This window comes from Pararge aegeria, chromosome 8 (assembly GCF_905163445.1).
Source record: "Pararge aegeria chromosome 8, ilParAegt1.1, whole genome shotgun sequence".
Taxonomy (NCBI): domain Eukaryota; kingdom Metazoa; phylum Arthropoda; class Insecta; order Lepidoptera; family Nymphalidae; genus Pararge; species Pararge aegeria.
Genome location: NC_053187.1, coordinates 8,386,140 through 8,406,298, shown reverse-complemented (window position 1 = coordinate 8,406,298; position 20,159 = coordinate 8,386,140). Strand labels below are relative to the sequence as shown.

General features: G+C 37.4%; 1 protein-coding gene across 2 annotated transcripts in view; it reads left to right on the top strand.

Moving 5' to 3' along the window:
* The window catches only part of LOC120626098, a 44,051-nt gene extending 24,329 nt beyond the window's left edge, over positions 1 to 19,722 (top strand). The window contains exons 1-5 of one of the 2 annotated variants that reach the window (XM_039893391.1): positions 13,115 to 13,253; positions 15,202 to 15,343; positions 16,493 to 16,644; positions 17,601 to 17,720; positions 18,864 to 19,722. In XM_039893391.1, the coding sequence (XP_039749325.1) occupies positions 13,115 to 13,253; positions 15,202 to 15,343; positions 16,493 to 16,644; positions 17,601 to 17,720; positions 18,864 to 19,321 (1,011 nt within the window). In that variant the 3' untranslated portion in view covers positions 19,322 to 19,722. Of the gene's footprint in view, positions 1 to 13,114; positions 13,254 to 15,201; positions 15,344 to 16,492; positions 16,645 to 17,600; positions 17,721 to 18,863 lie in introns of those variants that run through there. The other variant, XM_039893392.1, reaches the window with a different exon arrangement.
* Positions 19,723 to 20,159: the final 437 nt, after the last annotated feature.

Here is a 20,159-nt window from a genome sequence, read left to right as displayed (position 1 = left end):
GGAATGCGATTTTTAGTACAAGGCTGACTTGATTGCTTGTTTTTGGTTATGTTACTTGTCGTTGTAGCTAAGTTTTAGAATTTACCTACTGCCCATTCAAGGAGGGCTCTTTCAAATACAGCAAAGAAGTGTTCTGTGTGGGTTTTTCTGCAGACTACAGTACTGTAGTAGTCGTAAAGCCGTTTTCATGTAAACTAACGTCACAGCCACATTGGCGCATGTATGCCATATATTTAGGTTCACACGTCAGATTTTGACAACTTCATTCAAATTTAACAGATATACGGTATCTATAACTCCAAAGTTTGTTAACTTTAAAGGGCCAGCGTGGTGATGATGAGTACACATTTGTGTAAGCTTTTTTTGTCTTTAAAAATCCTTTATTACTGATGCTTCTTCCCTCTTGAGGTTCCCTGAGATGCATAAGTAATAAAGGGGTTTTTGAATACTGCGAGAACGGTTCCCAGAAGCTTACACAAATGTGTACTCATCATCATCATCATCAAAAACAACAGCCCACAAGCGTCAGCTACGGAAAATTGGCCGTTTCAAGAGAGCGCCCACCGTCCTCCGTCTTTCTCTGCCAGCCGCTTCCAGCCACCTTTTTAGGGTCATCTGTCCAGCGAATCTGTCATCTGTTTTTGGAGGTCTTCCCACACTGCACTTACCGATTCGCGTGTACTAGCGAAACTAACATGGTAATATACACCGACATTACTATGTTCGACCTTTTCGATTTTTTAGCCAAAACAGTGTTCTGCTCTACTAAAGACATATTTCCCTTAAACGCTGGGCAGACGGGTCGGTTATCATAGCACGTAAGACGCTGCGGCGCTATATAATCTACTTCTTCTTCGTCGTTTACTTCATTACTGAAGGTCGTGTCCGGATTCAAGTTCAACATTACTTTAAATTCAATCAATACATTACTTTAAATCAGATTATTTTGGGATTTACGTAAACCAACATTATTTATACCGAATCGGTAAAAAAGAGTCAACACTGCGATTATCGTATCGATTGTATCGTAATATGGCCGCGTAAGGTAGGTAATGAAAATTCCTTTGTCTGACCCCTACAATCGGAATTTTATCGTCGTATTATTAACTCGAAGGAGATCAGATGTTTACGTCAATCAAAATGATCGACACGTGCCGATCTTTACTAACAGGTTCCTTTACACTACATTCATCATGATCAACCCAGTACCGACCCACATCAGGGCACGGGTCTCCTCTCAGAATGAGCCTATGAGAGGGGCAACCACGCTGGCCAAGTCCGGGCTAGACTTCACACGCCCTTTCAAGTTTAACAAACTTTTGAGTTACGTAAGTGAGTTGGAATAAGACACGAAATAAACGATTTTTATTTAATTTACTTCATAACAGATTAACTAATCACAGCTAAGATAAGACCGATCAGTCCGAAGATCAGAAAAGAAGAAGATGAAACACTTTATTGCACGCAAGACACAAAGAAAAAGAGACAGTTAGAAGTTTACAGTAAATAACGTTTTAGGTATGCAAAAGCGGCCTTATTGCTGCAAGCAATCTCTTTAGGCCACCTCTGTAGATAGGACTCACAGCAACAGAACAGGATAGTGCCAATATATTTAGTATCAGCATATTTTATACATAAATTCCAAAATATATAGACCAGGTCAGATTTTCTAGAGTTTTCTGACTAAACCGAATGCATTTGGATGTTTACTCTACTCGGAATGTCCGGCATTCACTGAATGCAGATAATAAAATTCTCTTTAAACGGCTAGTACATATAGTCATGTCCAATGATGTAACATTATGAAATGTCGCTGAGTCAGGAATTTAACGGGCTAGGGAAGTTTATTCTTACCTTTTACCAAACTCTTATCATTCAGTAGTGCTAGCAAAGCTGGATGATAGATGAGCCTTTGCGTGGATGTTAACTTAAAATAACCAGAGAAGTTTTTTTTTTAACATAGCTGTCCCTTTTTCAAGTTTTCTATCTCCAAAACTCTTTTTAAGATCAAAATCCGTCTATATGTCGGATTTATTCCCGAACATACATCGAACCGAAAACTTCTCCTTTTTTCTGTCGGTTAGAAATAGATCTTATTAATTATATTTAGTGTTACTATTTGGGTTTTAACCGTAGTCATTCACTGTATCAATTTGCAAATTATTTGCAAACTTCACGCGTCTTTGAGAACATTATGGAGAACTCTCAGGCAGGCAGGTCTCACGAGTTTTTCCTTCACCTTTATAGCAAGTGATATTTAATTCTTTAAAACGCACTTTATCGAAATAAAATAATTAGAGCCCAAATACGACATTATCTCCTGTACGTAGTCGAGGAGTTAGAAAGTTTGCAGACAAACTTTGTTGCCGATGCACTCCGTCAAAAGAAATCTTAACTCGGTAAATTTGTAGCTCCCCTTTTTGCGTTGAGGTTTTATAAAATAATTCTTGATGTCTACAATTTCTGTTTGCTCAACAGGCTCATTTTTCGTTCGGTAGAAACTCAACTAGTAAAAATATTACTTGTATAAATGTACTCTAGTCGTTAAGAAATTTTCGTTAAGAAATACGTACCAGCAGGCAAACTAGATTCTCCCTCTAATCCTTGATAACTATTTCGATGTGAAGGTGGAACAGCTTTGTGCGGCCTTCTCCGTAAAGAGGCTCTTATTAGTTGAACTCGTCCCCCCGAAAGGTGGGGAAAAGTCTTTCCCTGGGCAGGAGACAATTATCTCCCCGGGGAAAGGATAAATAAAAATTAATCTTCTCCCAAATCTTTAACAACTCACATAGCACTGGCGAACGTGTGAAAATAACATCCAAATAATATATGTGGAAGTATAAAAGGGATAAACCATTCCTATTCCTGGTTTACTGTGCTTTAGCCGGTGGACACGTTAATTATATCTTCTTCTTCTTTCTCCTGGACTTGTCTCCGTACTTGGACGGACAGAACGTTCCGTTGCACGTAGTGCAACTGGTACAGCTCCCCGCTGGGTCACTCCAGCCAGCCGAGCTAACTCATGAAGCTTAGCAGGCCGCCCAGGTCGCCAAGTGCTTCAGGGAGTGACGCTGGGGAGCCAAGGTATGCTGCGCGTTGCTTTTGTCAGAGGATATAATTTTTTGTCTCCTGCCTGTGCTAAAATATGTTTCCCAAGGGATTTGTAAAACACCGTAATAAACGTTTACGAAGAACGTGGGCAACAGCTAGTTAGAAATATTGCTAAGACCTCTCGCAAAGTCTGGTTTTATGATCCAAGGTGCCATAAATGATAAAAATTCATACACAAACACATCCACATAGGGCTACTCCTTAGTTGAATAGCGACCGAACCATGTCAGGGCTACCACGTACGGACACACAGTATATGGTGCTATTTTGTTATGCAAGCGAAGGCCGCATACACAATCGGGCGTGGACTTAGGTTTTATGAAAATGTTATTGTATTGATTCATCCTCTTACTTTAGAGTGACTATGCGGTGCGGCGCGCGGCGTTGCACCTACTATTGCCTTAATGAAAAACTGATTAAGTTAGATAGCAGTTTTATTTTTCTTGCCTTTTTTCTTTCTTTTTGGTACAGCTTTTTGTAACAGAAATCGACTATGTGTACCGTCACGCTTATTGTGTCGACGGCCTATTGGCGCAGTGGGCAGCGACACTGCTTTCTGAGTACAAGGCTGTGGGTTCGAGCAACTAGAAAATGATTGTGTGATGACATGAATGTTTTTCAGTGTCTGGGTGTTTATCTGTATTTTATATTTATTTATGTAATTATTCATAAAAATATTCATCAGTCATCTTAGTAACCATAACACTAGCAACGCTTACTTTAGGGCTAGATGGCGTTATGGGTATTGTCTTAGTATATTTATTTATTTATTTTATCGGCCTAATAGGCATGGGTGCCGATGTTATTACAGGCACATGAGGCTTATAGGCCATGGTTTTCCATTTACCATCAAGTACTCGTTGGACTTGGTGCGTCAATTATTACTATAAAAAAGGTGGAATTTAAGATGGAACAAAGAAAGCCAAAAACATACATAAATACATAAAAGAAACAGACCCACTAGGTACATGGAGTCCAATATCGAGACTACCAGACTAGTTCTAGCGTAATTTTTTTTAAGAATGTATTTTTATTATTTTAAGTCAATTGCTTTTTGTACACCCCTGTCCACGTTATCTTGTCCTTAGCGTGACGTTTGCTGAAGGAAGCGATCGCTGCGTGCAATTTTATTGATAAGAGCACCATTATTATTCATAACTACGTGACTACAAAAATGTAATTTTTTTAACGTTAAAATTTCATGGTTTTTTTTAACATTTTGATTTATAACCAACCGCCTTAAGCTTTAAGTAAATAATATCAATAATCAATGTAATCAAATAATTGATAAAAATTCACTGTTTTTTTAAAAGCATTTTACGTTGGGGCCATGATGTAAGTAGGTACGTGCAGCATGTTCTGTTCTAATTATCTAAAAGTATGTAACCTGCACGACATCCAAAATATTAATTTATTCTATTTTATTATTATTAGGACTGACAATAGTTTATTAGTGTTTTCTGAGGCACGGAGGCTGACAACTCAAATTTTAACACCAGTAGCCTTAGTTACAAGTCGTCTTTTTCGCATATCTTACTCAGTATTGTCAAAGTAAAATGGACCTACTGTTACTCGTCTTAGAGTCGCAAATCCAGTAATCCGTATTGTATTCTTTCAAAAGCCTAAGCTAACGTTAACGTTTGCAAAATAAAAACAGAAGTAAAGGATTTGCGACTTTAAATCAAGTTATTTTCGGTCCATTTTACTTAGACGATACAAAGATCTTAGTCGATATCGATTCCTCGATTGCGAACAAGCAAATCTTGTACTAATGCTACAGGTTGTTACTGAAGAATTGTATACAGAAAAAATCAATTGGTGTCTCTAAAATTTTAATTCCAAATCGGCTGTACCGTTGAATATAAGATATCTAAATAGATAACTTGCATAAACAAATAAGTAACTTCTTATTAGATCATATTTCCACGTACCTAGTTGTAGGCTTTAAGTATTTCCCTGGTTAAAATATTTCAACATAAATAATACTATTGTGCTTCCATCTGTGGATGACATTGGGAACATGTTGTGGAGCGCGTGCTTGTTAGATGGCGCTGTATGATGTAGTTTGAATATCGAACATGCTGATAGATGCCTCTAGTAGTCTGAATAGTTTTCCTTAGCTGGTACAGAAGACATACATTTTTTTGAATATTTTATTGTAAAGAATAGTGACTTCATATTTACCTTACAATAAATATTGATAGTTTTATGTCTTGGTACAGTATACCTACACAAAATTTTTAGCATGAATTAAAATAATAACTATCTACCTACCTACCTATAAATGCGACTACAAATATTCCTTGCATCAATAATCACTTGGAAATTAAAACAATAAAGTACGGAATGCGGAATGTTTTCGCTTCCCGCACTTTCGCTTCAAACATCCGCCTTCCGCGCAATATAGTACCTAAAACCAGCCTACCTATATTGATGTTTGCAGACTAAACAGACATCGCTTATCGATTCAACGGGATACTGAAAGCATATTTGACTTTGTTGCACCCTAAAGATATCAAATACAAACCTAATGATGAATTAACTTTAGTGACTTAAATTTTTTTTTCATCCCAATATTTAAATGATTAGTGATAGCCTAGCGCTTAATTTCAACCCTTCGGGGGGACCGAGTACGATCCCCAAAACGCGCCTCTAACTTTTGGAGTTATATGCGTTTTTAAGCAGTAAAACATTACTTGCTTCAACAGTGTCAGAAATCATTAAGTAGTCTACCACGCTACGCACTTAGCCAGTCTGGTAGGACTAAGGCCTATAGACTGCTCATTTCTGATAGAAGCCTCGACCTTATAGAGGGTCGGTAGTGGATTGATAACGATAATAATGAAAATGTTAACTTTGTAAAACGGCTGTATAATAGAATAAATAGAGTTTTGAATATTTATCCACTGAAACTGCATGACTGTAAAAAAACAGTAACAAATTGGATAAAGTCATTAACGTACGATGAGACAGAATCTCTCTTCCTGATTCTAAAGTAAAAGCACACACATAAACACACACACACACACTCAAACACTTACACACACACACTCACAAATTTGCATGCTTGCATGATTGATTTTGAAAAATTCTAAACAAAAAAAAAGTATAAAATGATAAAATGTATTAAATTGGTTAAGACTTAAGTCATGTTATTAGTATATGTGTAAACTTTATATGGGAAAGAGCGAGACCTCCAAATACAGGTTTTTTCCAAACTTAAATGGAGGTCTTAGCCTATTGTTTTGTAATGAAATTTAGATAACAAATAAATAATTTTTTCATTTTAATTTTTTCATTTGTATTCGCCTAAAACATAACTGCTTAGGCGTACCTAGGTATCTAATAATTATTAATGATCAAGAGGTTTGTATTAGTTATAGATTACGGACGTATATTTCGATACTGACGTTATAACAATATATCAAGAACGTACTTCAAAGCCTCATCAAAATAGGGCAGAAAATTAGTATTTACTAACTAGATTCGGACACGCCTTGAAGGCATGAACAGATTTTGTGACGAAATTTGTGTCATGTAGTTCTTAACTGCTTCTATATATGAAGTCTATAGCCGCTAGATACTGCTCAAATGACATCATACCAAGTCCAATCAACAACCAACAAAAATCCATCCAACCAAGTTAAATAAAACCACATATCGCTCAACGTGCATCCCACGACTAAGTTTAACGCATAAACTGAGTTTGATTAATCGCATTTAGTTTCAACGCTGAAATCGGTCTTCCCTTATTGTGAACTGCGTGACCTTTTTCAGTGTCGATAAAAAAAAAATTGTCATTCCTAAACGGCTTTTATGAATAAATAAAACAAAATGTTATCAGCTACTGGACTTCCAGGCAGATTGCATGGCTGCCTTTAAAAGGTGCGTGCACAGGTAGCGTTGATACATAAATACCTGAATTAAGGTTGGCCATCCACCGGCCAGATTCCAAATTAAGCTAGTAATTGATAATTCAATACGTAAATGAAAAGGTCGACAAGTCTCTTTGTGTTATACTTGTTGCTATAGGACTGCCAAAAAAGGAGGGTACCTGTAAAAAAGTTCATAATAGTATGTACCTACGTAAGTTAAGTTTTGTGTTAACGTAAAGCCCCCGTAATGAAGCAGAGTGGGGTCTGTATTGGCCTTTCATGTGGAATAGAGGTGCCTAGTAATGGGACTTATAAAATCTTATTGGATTCATATTAGACGATGATAGCTTTTATAAGCTTTTCATTAGATTGTTGCCGGCTAAGAGCGGCTGAACGGATATATATTAAAACCCAGTTAGGCTGCTTAGATTATTAGATATAAAAAATTCAAATTCATAAATGTTTTATTCATGTACACCTTATCACTTATGAAGCGTTCATACATTTAACCTGCTAACACTTATGTTAGGTGATGGTGATAACTGCATTCGTTAACTTAAAACTAAAGCTAGGAGGGTTCCAAACGCGCCCTGGTTTAAGAAGGAAGAGCAATAAACTTAGTATTTTTTTTTGTTATCACCATCTCACAGTCGAGTTAATGTTAAGCTATAAAGTTAGAGCATTTCCAAGCTTTATTATGATGCATTTAATCCCTAATATTGGAATAGGATTTTTCTATGAGCTTACGTTTTATATAACTTTTGAACCTATTGAGAGGCAGGATAAGGATTTCATCTGGTAATTTGTTATAAAATGATATACAATTACCCTTCCGGGTCCGGAAAAGCAAGAAGGCTAATTTTTATCTCCGAAAAATGTATGGGTCTCGTGGGATAGATTTCTTTTTGTATTTTACAGATTTCCGATACAGAGCTATTATAACCTTTTAGACGATGGCGAAATTTATCTTCGTATTGTTATGATAGCAGTTTTTCATTTCCTAAAAACGCAGAAAAGCCGACCGATATTAAAACTACTTAAATTTATCTTACAGGTTTACCTAATGAGACAGACAAGCTTACCATTCAATATTCTATAGAATATACACATATACAGTTCATAGTGGCATTCGTGACCGCGTAGAGATATGCAGTCTTAGTTTCCCGGTGGACAGTCAGCATGAATCTGTTATCTCGATGTTAAATAACTATAGTCCGGCGGGGCTCGCGGTCACGGACGGGCTACTGGCTTCACGCAAGCCCAAATTTGAATACAATTAACTTCAACTGGATATTAAATGTGTGCTTCTCATTACGTATATGTATAATTCTGTTGAACATAAATCATATTGCTGTTATACCTAACTGTTATTATAAAATTTGATGTAAGGAATTTCAGTTGATTAGATACTCAAATGAAAAACAGTAGCATAGCAATGCTACTGTTTTTCATTTGAGTATCTAATTATAACTTACTTTTTTAGTCGTAGTAGAGTCGAGTCGAGTAGTCGATCTTGTCCGGGGAATGACTACCGCCGTGGCAGCAATCAGCATTCTTGGAATGCTATGTTTCGATCTCAAGGGCGTGGTTGGAGGCACGTGAGGCTTCATACGTTGCAGAACATGCCTTTTCATGCCCCGCGAAGTTTTTTTCTGTTTGCATGGATGTGATTTCCCCCTTCCAGTCGGTGGGACATCTGCTTGCTCCGTCAATTATAACTATAAAAAAAAACCAGTAGTTAACTGTCATCAGAATGCCAAAGTCGTTAATGGTATTTAATAGAGTGCCATGAGATTTCCTACCTAATAAGGATTATTTATAAGATATTATATGTAGTTTATATATATATATATATATAATATAGTTAGTTACAGTTATGTAGTGTTTGTTTAGTATTTTTACTAAGTAGATGTCGCTCATTCGATACTATATAAATCGTACCCAGTTAACTTCCACGCGATCTAATAAGTAAATGTAGGTAAAAAATATTACACTTGGCATGCCGTTTTCCTTTGAATGCTAAGCTTAATTTGCTATATGCCGCGAAAAGCTCCACATGCACTATATTATAATTTCTGATTATATTTATAACTAGCGGTTTCTCGCGACTTCGTCCGCTTATAAGTCAACCTTAAGCAAAACAATCTTGAAACATTCTTCATTAGTGCTATACTACTACTATAGGCTGTCCAACACTGAAAGAATTATTCAAATCGGACCAGTAGTTCCTGAGATCGAGTTCAAGTAGGTAAACAAACAAACGAACTCTTTAGCTATATATCATCATCATCATCCTATTACAGTCCACTGCTGGACTAAAGGCCTCTCCTTCTCCAAACTGGAGGATTTGCCCATAATCATCACGCTGGGCAGGCGGGTTGATGATCCGCTCTCCGTTATATTTCCTTAGTCGCCTCGTACGACACCCGCGGGAAGAAGAGCGGTGGTGATCTGCCGTCACCCCACGGCGTCAATCTCAGCTATTTATATTCAATCTGTATACCCCACACCACACAAATGTTCCAAAATGCACTGTCTACGTGCGTTTCGCTCCGACACCGGAGCAGCCCTCCCGGCAACTGTGTTTCCTGCCACGTATAATTTGAGTACCTTCAAGGCTAGAGTGAATAGGCTTTTTCGAGGCAAGCGTGCTCCAACCTAGACCTCATCATTGCTTTCTAACGGGCATGATTGTCGTCAAGCGCTGGCCTATCGTTAATTAAAAAAAAAAAACAAACAATTGCCTTGTGTCGGAGAGAAACGTTGAGAGTGCATTTCAGAGTTTTTTATTAGTTAGATAAATACTAAAAAAAAAATCCTCATTAGCTGAGTTTACAATGCACTTGTGTAATCCATTGATTACACAATTGTAATCAATGGATTAATCTATACAATCTAAACATCTAATAATTCCCTTGTGTCGGAGAGAAACGTTGAGAGTGCATTTCAGAGTTTTGTGTTAGTTAGATAAATAGTGAGGCAAACGTGAAGGCCTAAACTGATAAGACAATCTTTGCGAGCATCATTCTCTGTTTTTATGTAATTTTCTTTCGCGTCGGCTTATTGCTTTATCTATCTAAAACCATCCCTAAACATCTCCCCCGGAACGCCAGGAGGGAAAGAAATCGATAATGTCGTGCGTGCAAATAAACATCCCCCCAAGCAAACTGGCATCCGCGCAGGCCCGCCACTGAATTACTCGCATCCTTTCGCTCCCGGGCCTTAGAGATCAGCGCAATATAACTACGGATATTGCATTTAATAAAATCGCTGGAGATATCAGATGCGCAGTAAATGAGAATTATTGTACGAATAAAAGATATTCTCTTCAAGTATGTATTTATGTAGCCTGCTAGCCTGCACTGTACCTATTTCATCGTCGTCATCGTCTTCAACACTGTAAGAGACATTGTTTTGTTGTGTTGTCTTTTATCTTAAAACTTTTTCAATAAATAAATAAAACTAACAATTATTTTACTGTATAGAGAATCCTAGTCTAGAAAAAACAGTGATACTTAAACTATTTTGTTATCACGCATACCTAGTCTAAGGATATCCTATTTTGTATTTGGTTTATCTTCAAACTTTTCCAATAAATAACAGACTTTGTTCCGAACTGATTTTTCGCCCACAGGCTTTGATATAGTGGTCTAAGCAGAAAGGACCCAAATCCGCCACAGTCAGGCGCTCCGGTTGAATGGGCGGCGAAACAAATAAGACGAACTGAGAAAAATAAAACACGGCCAGTTAATTACACTGCCAGGCAACCCTACCTGCAACCTTCGTATTATCATGAAACAATTGAAACTCATAATGTTAGCCGGAAACTTCTACTTAAACATCAAATATTTGTAGACGACAAACGAACTTAATATTGGAAGGTAATAAGATGCTTTCTTATTTGGACGGAAACTAGCTGCTGCAATAGCCTCCCACAAGACCAGACTAACTCCTCAAAGCAAATTTAGGTATGGCATGACGCAGGTCGTTAAATAGAAGTCAGATTCACACAATATTTTCAAATAGGTATTTATACAAAAAGATCAATGATAACTAACTTTAAAGTTACCTACTTCACATCTATACTTATAATAAAACTGTAACTGGAAGACTTCTGTACATTTAATATATTTTGAAAATTTTGACTGGGGGATACTTTATATCGAAACCATCCTACTAATATTATTAATGATTAAGTTTGTGAGAATAGATGAATATCTCAAAAGTAAATAAAATTTGTTTCAGACTTAGTAAGAAAGTGAAAAGGGTTTAAAATTTAGAATAATATTAAGCAAAAATCACTGCCTGCACTATTCTAGTTTCAGACTATAATTAATCTAGCGGCGCCATCCTCGCTCTACCTGTCGGCAGCCCTTTACCTCCGCTCTATTAGACAATAAAAAACCTAATGCCTATACTCTCTGGAGCGGCAACTTCTCACAGCCTTCGACTTAGCCCCCCGCGCGCCGGACCGCGTCAAAATAAAACACAACCTTCCAAGGATACAACCACCGTAATTTAAACTCGATCATTAGGAGGTAGCTTATAAACGAATACGAGCTTTATGCCACTAATTTTAAGATCTCAATTCTCCTTCATTGGCACTGATTTATTATAATCCCATATGTGTTAAGCGATATTCATCTTAAAGCGAATGTAGTGAAGCTTAAAATTGTACTTCAAATGATAAGGTTGTATAGGCGACGGAAGGGTGAGGCATGGAGGGGGGTTCATTAATCCCCGCGCCCTGCGCTCACGCACTTTCATGAATGGACCGAACAGGTTGATGTATTCATGTACAGGATGTTTATGAAAAGGCGATCGTTAAGATTGGTGTAAGGTCTTGTCTTTGAACACTAAAAAGAAATATTTCTGTGGCAAGTTTTTCCCAACACACATGTATAAGATAATCAAGGAAGGTAACAAAGTAGTGTTGTTAGGTCGTAATTGGAATAAATAGGTAAACGCTGAAATTGTATTTGAAAATTATTCGAAGAAGGTAACCTCCTGCTACAACTAAGGCTCTAACGAATATTCGATGAAAATAGTTTGAAGAAAATTGGACAGACATAAATAGTAACTTACATTAAAAAGCTTTCGGAAAAGTCATGTAAGGATTTGTTACAATATTATTCAAAAATAATTTCATATAAAACAAGTTTGTAATACACATTCATATCATTATCAGATACTGATTACGATCGTTCAACTACTTGAGATGAATAGTATACCACCTATGTGTTCACGTCAACTATAGAACCTCAACTATATCATAAAACCAGCTCCATCATCCATCTTACATCCAATTTATATTGCTAAATTTCAGTTTAATCGGATACTAACAAATGCATGAATACTGTTCAGAAATTTGAAACTGAGACTTAACTGCAAAGCGTATCAACAAGAGGTTGTAAAATAGTCTTAGCTTACCTATTGAAAATGATGGAAATGACTTTTAGTGGTACCAAGTTTCCTTAATATTTAGATATGTGTACAGCAGAATTGGTGTCAATATGCAATGGGCTTTGCTATTGTGTTATAAATTTGAAATTCCGATGTCAGAAAACAGGGCACAGGAGGTCAGGCTCATTTGACACAAAAATGTGTTGTGTTGCCGTTTTCTTTGTTATCGAGATGAGGTCACATAAATAACGTGCTCTCGATGCCACTTATCAGCATATTTCCGAGTAACCGTAACAATGGGCGTTCAGACGCGTATAGGTACAGCTTTTGTTATAAATATCATAATTCTCTTATCTGTCCCAGTATACGTTATGAGATGGTAACGATATGTTAAAGCCACCCTGTATCATATGCTTCGAAGGAAGCGCCGCAACGTCCGGCCGCGTGGATGTAGCATGATGCTCTTTTTCCTTTTCGGTTTATTTTTTGTTCATCTCATTTATTTATTCCAATGTAATCTCTTCCAGTTGGTTTTTTATTCAGTCGACCTTCAGTGTTACCTGTGTTTAGACGCCAATGTGTTTCCTATAAGATCGATCTGCTAAGGAATTGTTAGTGCAAGAAAACATCAAAATTTTAGTGCTCATATTAAAGTGCATTTTATGCGATGTGTTTCTTAAATATGCAATGGTGTTGAGTGTTACAAAGTTTTTAATGGTGTCGTTATGATGGAACTTTCGCATTATTTGCTTCTTCTGACTGGGACTCCTTTGAGTAGTCTGGATCATCTTTCAATGGAGCCTCCTCAGTCGCCGAAATTCAATGTGCCTTTATGGCAACCATGGATATGCTCACCACTAAAAGGTAAATGACCGTATTTTGAGTGTTCTGTTCTGTATCAGATATTAGTATCGCTTTTATTAAGGCCGTATTTACTGTTCCGCCGTCGATTAGACTTTCAAAACTGTACGTATAATGAAGGAAAGCGAAGAAAGTCAAAACGAAACGCTCCCGTTTTTGTTTTTCACTGTAACGAGATTGTTTTTATAATAAAAGAACAGAACTTACGAGTTATTTATCGAACTTCTTGAAGGAAAAATCTTCATCGCAGAAAAAATCATGTGTACACCACACATTTTTTCTGCGACGCCTTGCCAAATCATTAAGCGATATCGATGGTTTTTTGTCACTATACATCTTTGATCTAATAAACAATATCTTCGGAGATAGAAGACGGAACTCCCCAATACATTTACTATTCTGGCAAAATACGATATAGCTTTATTTAAAATCCTCTATTATTCATGTCAAAAACTCCTACTTGAAGGAAGGAATTCATTTCGATTCCTACATGAAATAAATGAATTTTGAATTTTGAACTCATTACCGGCCAACTAAGAGCACCGGTCTCTTACCACAATGAGTAGGGTTTAGGCTGCAGTCCACCACGCTGGCCCAGTGCAGATTGGTGGCCTTTTCACGCCTTTGAGAACATTATGAGAACTCTCAGGCATGCGGGTTTCCTTAAAGTTTCGTTAAAGTAAGTGATATTTATATGCTTAAAACGCACATAACTTAGAAAGGTTAGAAGCGCGTGTTGGGATTCGAAATCTTCACGAGGCTGTCACCGCTCACAATCCTATAATTACCATTAGACTTTTTTTGCAAACAGGAATGCTTTGTCCTTTTTCATTTTTGCTAATTCTACTCCACTGTTCATGCTATCAATACGGGTGTGACAGTATGAACAGTAGAAGTTCCACTAAGCAGTTTAATGTTAAATTACTACTGATATCGTGACGTCATCTCAGAAAATGAGACTTGATAATATTTACAAACATCCAAAAATCGAAACTACTTACTGACAAAAAAAAAATCGCATTTTTGGTATCATGTACCGATTTATCCGGTTTGCATAATTAATTTTAAATTCAGTAGCTTACATGTTCTTATATCAATCCCATTAAATCCCAATAACTTTGGTTCAGTGCTTTTCAAGTACCTTCAATAATAACTGCTAATCTTCTAAAATTTGTTAACATTTTATTACATTAATCTTACTAGGTACTACATAAATGCGAGAAAATTTGGATTGATGTGTGTTACTCAATCACGCCACAAATGCTGGATAGATCTGGATGAAAATTGGCACTGAGGTAGATTATAGTTTGGAATAGGACATGGCCTACTTTTTGTCTATTTTATGTAATATTCGACTGTCCGTTATACCAGAAGTATATCATCTCATCTCATAACCCGTTACCGGCCCACTACAGGCCACGGGTATCCCATAATTAGAAGGGTTTAGGCCAAAGACCATCGTTGTCTCAGTGCGGATTGGTGGACAGAAGGATTATACAGACGTTATCTATAATACAGATTATTTTTATGACGCCCATGCGAATTGTGCAACCAATTTCAATCTACGGTGCTTCAATATAATAAGTCTCAAAAGCCGGCAACCTACGAGTATTAGCAGTTCATCTGGTGATGTTTGCTTTTGCGTTAGCTGGTTTTTTTTGTAATTGGAAATAATGTAGATATTGTTTTGAATTCTTTATAATAATTTGAAAGACTTTCAATGTTTATCAGTGTTTATCTATATATAGAGAAGAATGTCTTTCAGTGTTTATTTGTATGTTATAAGTATTGAAAGTATATTCATAAAAATATTCATCAGTCATCTTAGGATCTTTGTATAACACGCAAGCTACGCTTACTTTCGGCTAGATGTGTGGCGATGTGTGTATTGTCTAAAAAAAAATAAGAATAATATAGAAGATTTTAAGTTGACTTTATCTTTCCGTTATAGAGACCCCGAGCACAGCATCGAGTGGGGAATCAGAAGGAGACCGAACACTGTCTCCTGAGACACCCCGCGCGCAACCAAAAGAACTTACTGGAAAATGGAGGCGAGAACGGCGATCCACGCGGCTGCCCGAATATAGGCCAAGGTAATATAATCATTATAAGATTATCATAGAACATTACTGAGTCCAGGGTCCCATTATACTGAAAATTTCGCGAATATAGGCCAACGTACTATAATCATTATCAGCTTTTAGTTGAACTGGTTTCAGGATCCCAGGTTACTGATTATTTCTTAACTGAAAAACCCAATACATGAATAAAATTTGTTGCCAAACTTAGCAATCGAATCCACGATCTCGTGACGAACATGCTGGGGGAAAGAAGCTCGTCAGTAACGGTCATCATCAACAATCATCATCTTCATCAATAACATCAGACGATTACCGTTCCATTACGAAGCAACCGTGCAATGTATCAGATCAAAATACTGTTTTACCACCCCTCCTTTACCTTCCCCTTCTTCCTTAAGTAGCTTCCTCTGTGCTGCTACTACTAACATTATGATATTATCAAAGTGCTAGAGATAAATTATATATTTACGAATTCAAATTCATCCTTTCCATAGTTTGCACCCGTTCCTCAAGAGAAACTTGAGAATATACTTACAGCAAAAGGAGCACAAAAATACTTGAAACTTGACTTAAATTCATAAATTGTTAAGAATATATGAGCAAAATAGCTGATAGCCAAATGATTATAAAAATTAAGCTTAATTTGCTAAACTTCGCGAAAGCAGGAGAATCTATGGTGTAATTTATAATTTCTTCAATCCTTATACTCTACACCAAACAGATCTTAACAATTGTTCATTGTAAAGTCAACATATACTGAGGATGCTCGCGAGAGCGGTACCGGGATGCGGTTTCGGAGCGCAACGTGCGTAGAGGGTACATTGCCGAAAATCTGTTTGGTGAGGAATATAAGGATTGAAATTTTAAATTGCACCATAAAATTGCACATAGCAACGAGAAGTTCTTATGCCGTAATCCACTATGCTGGCCAAGTGCGGATCGGTAGACTTGACATGCCTTTGAGAATATTAAGAGAACTCTCAGTCATGCAGGTTTATACCGGTGTCTTCCTTCACGCTTAAAGCGATATTTAACTTCTTAAACCGCACATAACTCTGAATAGTTAAAGGTTCGTAACGGGGATCGAACTCGGGCCCTAACTAACCATCGGGCTATGAATGTCTTATTTCGCGTTAACATAATATAACGTTATATTTACAGAGAGAACGGAAAAATGGCGTTAAGGTCACAGTCTTTTAACGAGCGACGTATAGCGCCATCAATAGCGCGCGCACAGCCTCACAGCGACGGAGAGCTCTCCGACGAAACGGATGAAGCGCCAGAAAATCTAGCAATCAACATCAATGGGAAAGGTAAGCAAAGTCTTTAGCTTTTATCTGCTTCTTATGTATTGACGCGCTAAAGCAAAATAAATGACGCCAAAATCGAGGGCTTTATCAGTAACCTTTGAGGAGTTCCGCTACCCACCTCCAAGATGCATAATATAAGTCTCGTCGTCAAGTGTAATATATTTAATTCATTGAAACTAACTTAATAAACGCAACTCTAGGTATTTACCAGTAACTATTGTTTAGTTCCACTATTCACTTCCATGATCAAACGCTAGTCTCTCCTCATCATGAATTTGAATCTAAACGCAAGTATGTCCTAAATAAATTACTTTACAAAAAAAGCTAATTACTTTACAAAATCTTACCCTCTATGGAACCCAAAAATTCATCTTTTTGACAAATATGAAAATGAAATAACATGACAGAAAGTAACAAAAACCTAGACGCATCTTTCTCAAAACTTCCACGCCTTAAATAATTTAATCCTCTTAGAAATAACATACATATAGCAGATAGTAGAAAAATACGAAATTTCGGATTTCTCTGATTTCTCTCTCTCACCAATTGTTTAAGTTAACATGTGGGTAACAGTCTGCTGCTGTCTGAGCTGCATTTGCCTCTATACAGTAAAGTGATTACGGAAGAAGACATGAGGAATCCGACGGTTCAGTACAACAACAATAGTTTTTAGAATACATTTTCATGAAATTCGTCGCAGCTAGACCACCGTCTTAAGAGCAATCATGTCCATTTTTCGTAGCCAAATGTGATCACAGGCATCACGCTTTGTTGAAAGACTGAGAAATATTGGACGATAGACAAAGGATTTCATGAAGCTATCCTAACAATTTTATCTAACTTGGATATCTTTTTTTCCGAATAAATTGGTTGTATTGATAATAAGCGTCCCATAGCAAGAAGAGACTTATTTTTATATAGATTGACATTATAATAATTGTTTTCTTGGTTGTCCATAGCACCGCCAGAATACCCCGGCGCAAAGCACGAGGCACCCATAGACATGAGACTCCGCTCCCGCCCCGCCCCTCCACCTTACAACCGGCCGTCTGTCATCAAGAGTAACGACGCACCACCCGGTGAGATCATAATTACTTAACAGCATATAGTCAACCCTCGGCTTAACTTTCAGGGGTCCAAGTTCGAATAACCAGCACCTCAAACTTTTCGAAGCTACGGGCGTTTTAACCAATTAAAATATCACTTGCTTCACCGCTGAAGAAAAACATCGTGAGGAAACCTGAGAGTTCCCAATAATGTTCTCAAAGGCGTGTGGAGTCCACCGCACTGAGCCAGCGTGGTAGAATAGGGCCTCAACCCTTCTCATCGTGGTAGGAGACCAGTGCCTTGTAGTGGGCCGGTAATAGGATGATCATGGTGAGGATATAATCAACCCACCCAACTTGGAAACCTGGATGTCTGTGTTTAGCGTGTTAAACTGCGGATCACGAGGTCTTGAGTTCGATTCTCAGGTTCTGTCTGTTTTGTCAGTTTAGGCGTTTGGTTTATCTGTAAAGTTATTCTTAGTACCAACCCTGAAATAAGAATGGATAAGATAGCGTTTATTTAGACCTTTATATTAATATCACTAATATGTGACAATGATAAAAAAGGCCCAGCATTCGGATAGTCACAACTCACAGTTATCATATTATACCGAACAGAAAACGGTTTTTCACGATCAAAACTTTCAATTTTACAATCTTTGTTGTGTCGTATGGTGACGGCAGATCAGAATACAGTTTTCGCCAACCCTCCTCTTTCCGCGGGGGTCGCACAAGGCAACTTAGGGAATGTAACGGAGAACGGTTAGCAGCGTCCTCTATTCTACTACTTCAGAACAGCAACCCATCTGCCAAGCGTGGTGATAATGGGTGAACCCTCCCGTTGGGAGAGGCCTTTAATGTACTAGTGGACTGTTACTGGCGATTAATTCTTCTGTTTGTGAGAAATAAATAAATATATTACGACAATACACCAATCGCCATCTAGACCCAAGCGTAGGCTCGGTTATACTAAGGTGACTGATGAATATTTTTATGAATAGTACACATAAACACTTATGATATACAGATAAACACCCAGAACTGACTGGCCTTGGACTCAGAAAGCAGGGTCGCTGCCCACATTGCCAATCGCCCGTCAAATGGAAAATGGAAGCGGATAGGTTAATTCCCAATTTATGTGTCTTCGTTTCTCAATATACATGTATTTATCCGCAGGTTCAATGTCAATGTGCGATCCAGTCATAGACGAGCACTTTAGGCGCTCCCTCGGTGACGATTACATGAACCTGTTCAAGAAGAACGCACCCCCAAACGCAGAGAACAGCCAGGCGAACTCTAAACCAAACATGAAAGACAGAGCCAGTAGTCCCATACAATTCCAGCCAGAAGAACCACCTAAGCCAACCAAAATCATAGCAATGGAAGTAGATGATGCCAGTCTTTCTGTGGACGATCACTTCACAAAAGCCCTCGGAGACACGTGGCGCCAAATCCAAACCTCAAGGTTAAAAGACAACGAAAAGCAGTCCACGAAAGGTGGCGTGGACGACCATTTCAGCAAAGCGCTAGGCGATACGTGGAAGAAAATCCAATCTTCCAAACTCAACATCGAAGATAGCAAAAGTAAGGACCAAACAGCCAAAATTATCACAAGGAGTGGCGTCGTTATATAATGACGGCAATTTACTCTTGGCGGTTCAGTTTATAGCCCCGTATAAATTTACGAGGCATCACGATTCTAACTGGAGTACCAATAAATTACCACTTGTTTAACCTAAATGTCGCTGTCGGTTTTTATAGTGGCATGAATTTATCGCCGTTTATCGATTGATATCCATGACATTAGGGTAGTTGACTTATCGCAAAATATAATACAATAAAAGGCCGATGAATTGGTGAACGCAGACCCATATCATTTTGAAATCTCCATTATATTTTGTCCACACCAGTAACTAAATATCTTCCTTCTGGCCAAAATATTGCTCTTCGGTTTTTACTTCTTTTAGCTATTTATTTTTTCTTACGGTTCATAAGATGGAAACTTTTTAGTATAAAATATGTAAAAATATTAAAAAAAAAACAAGTACATATATAAAAAATATCTTTTTACTGATAAAATTTTTTTTTTTTTTTAACGTACTAATAATAAAAAGTATACAAAAGTTATTAACTTGGGCCATTACAGAGATTTTTATAAGGCGACCGATGCCATGCACCATTCGGCTGCCTTTTATATTATTTAATACCGCGCGGGTTATACTTATTTATAGTCAACTACCCGCAATTCTGTTACCTTAAAACTTTTGGGTATACGAGATCGTTTTTCTTCGATGTAGTCAATTATTAGTCACCATTACACGCTAAGTTATTACCTCAATTTAATGCGCTTTTGCACAATTCACTATATAGGATAAGATATTGTAGGTTAGTGTTTTGAAGAAAGCATGATGATATTTTTTTAGTAACCTATAATAAAAAATGGTGGTGCATTCACGTTGTTTGAGAATAATT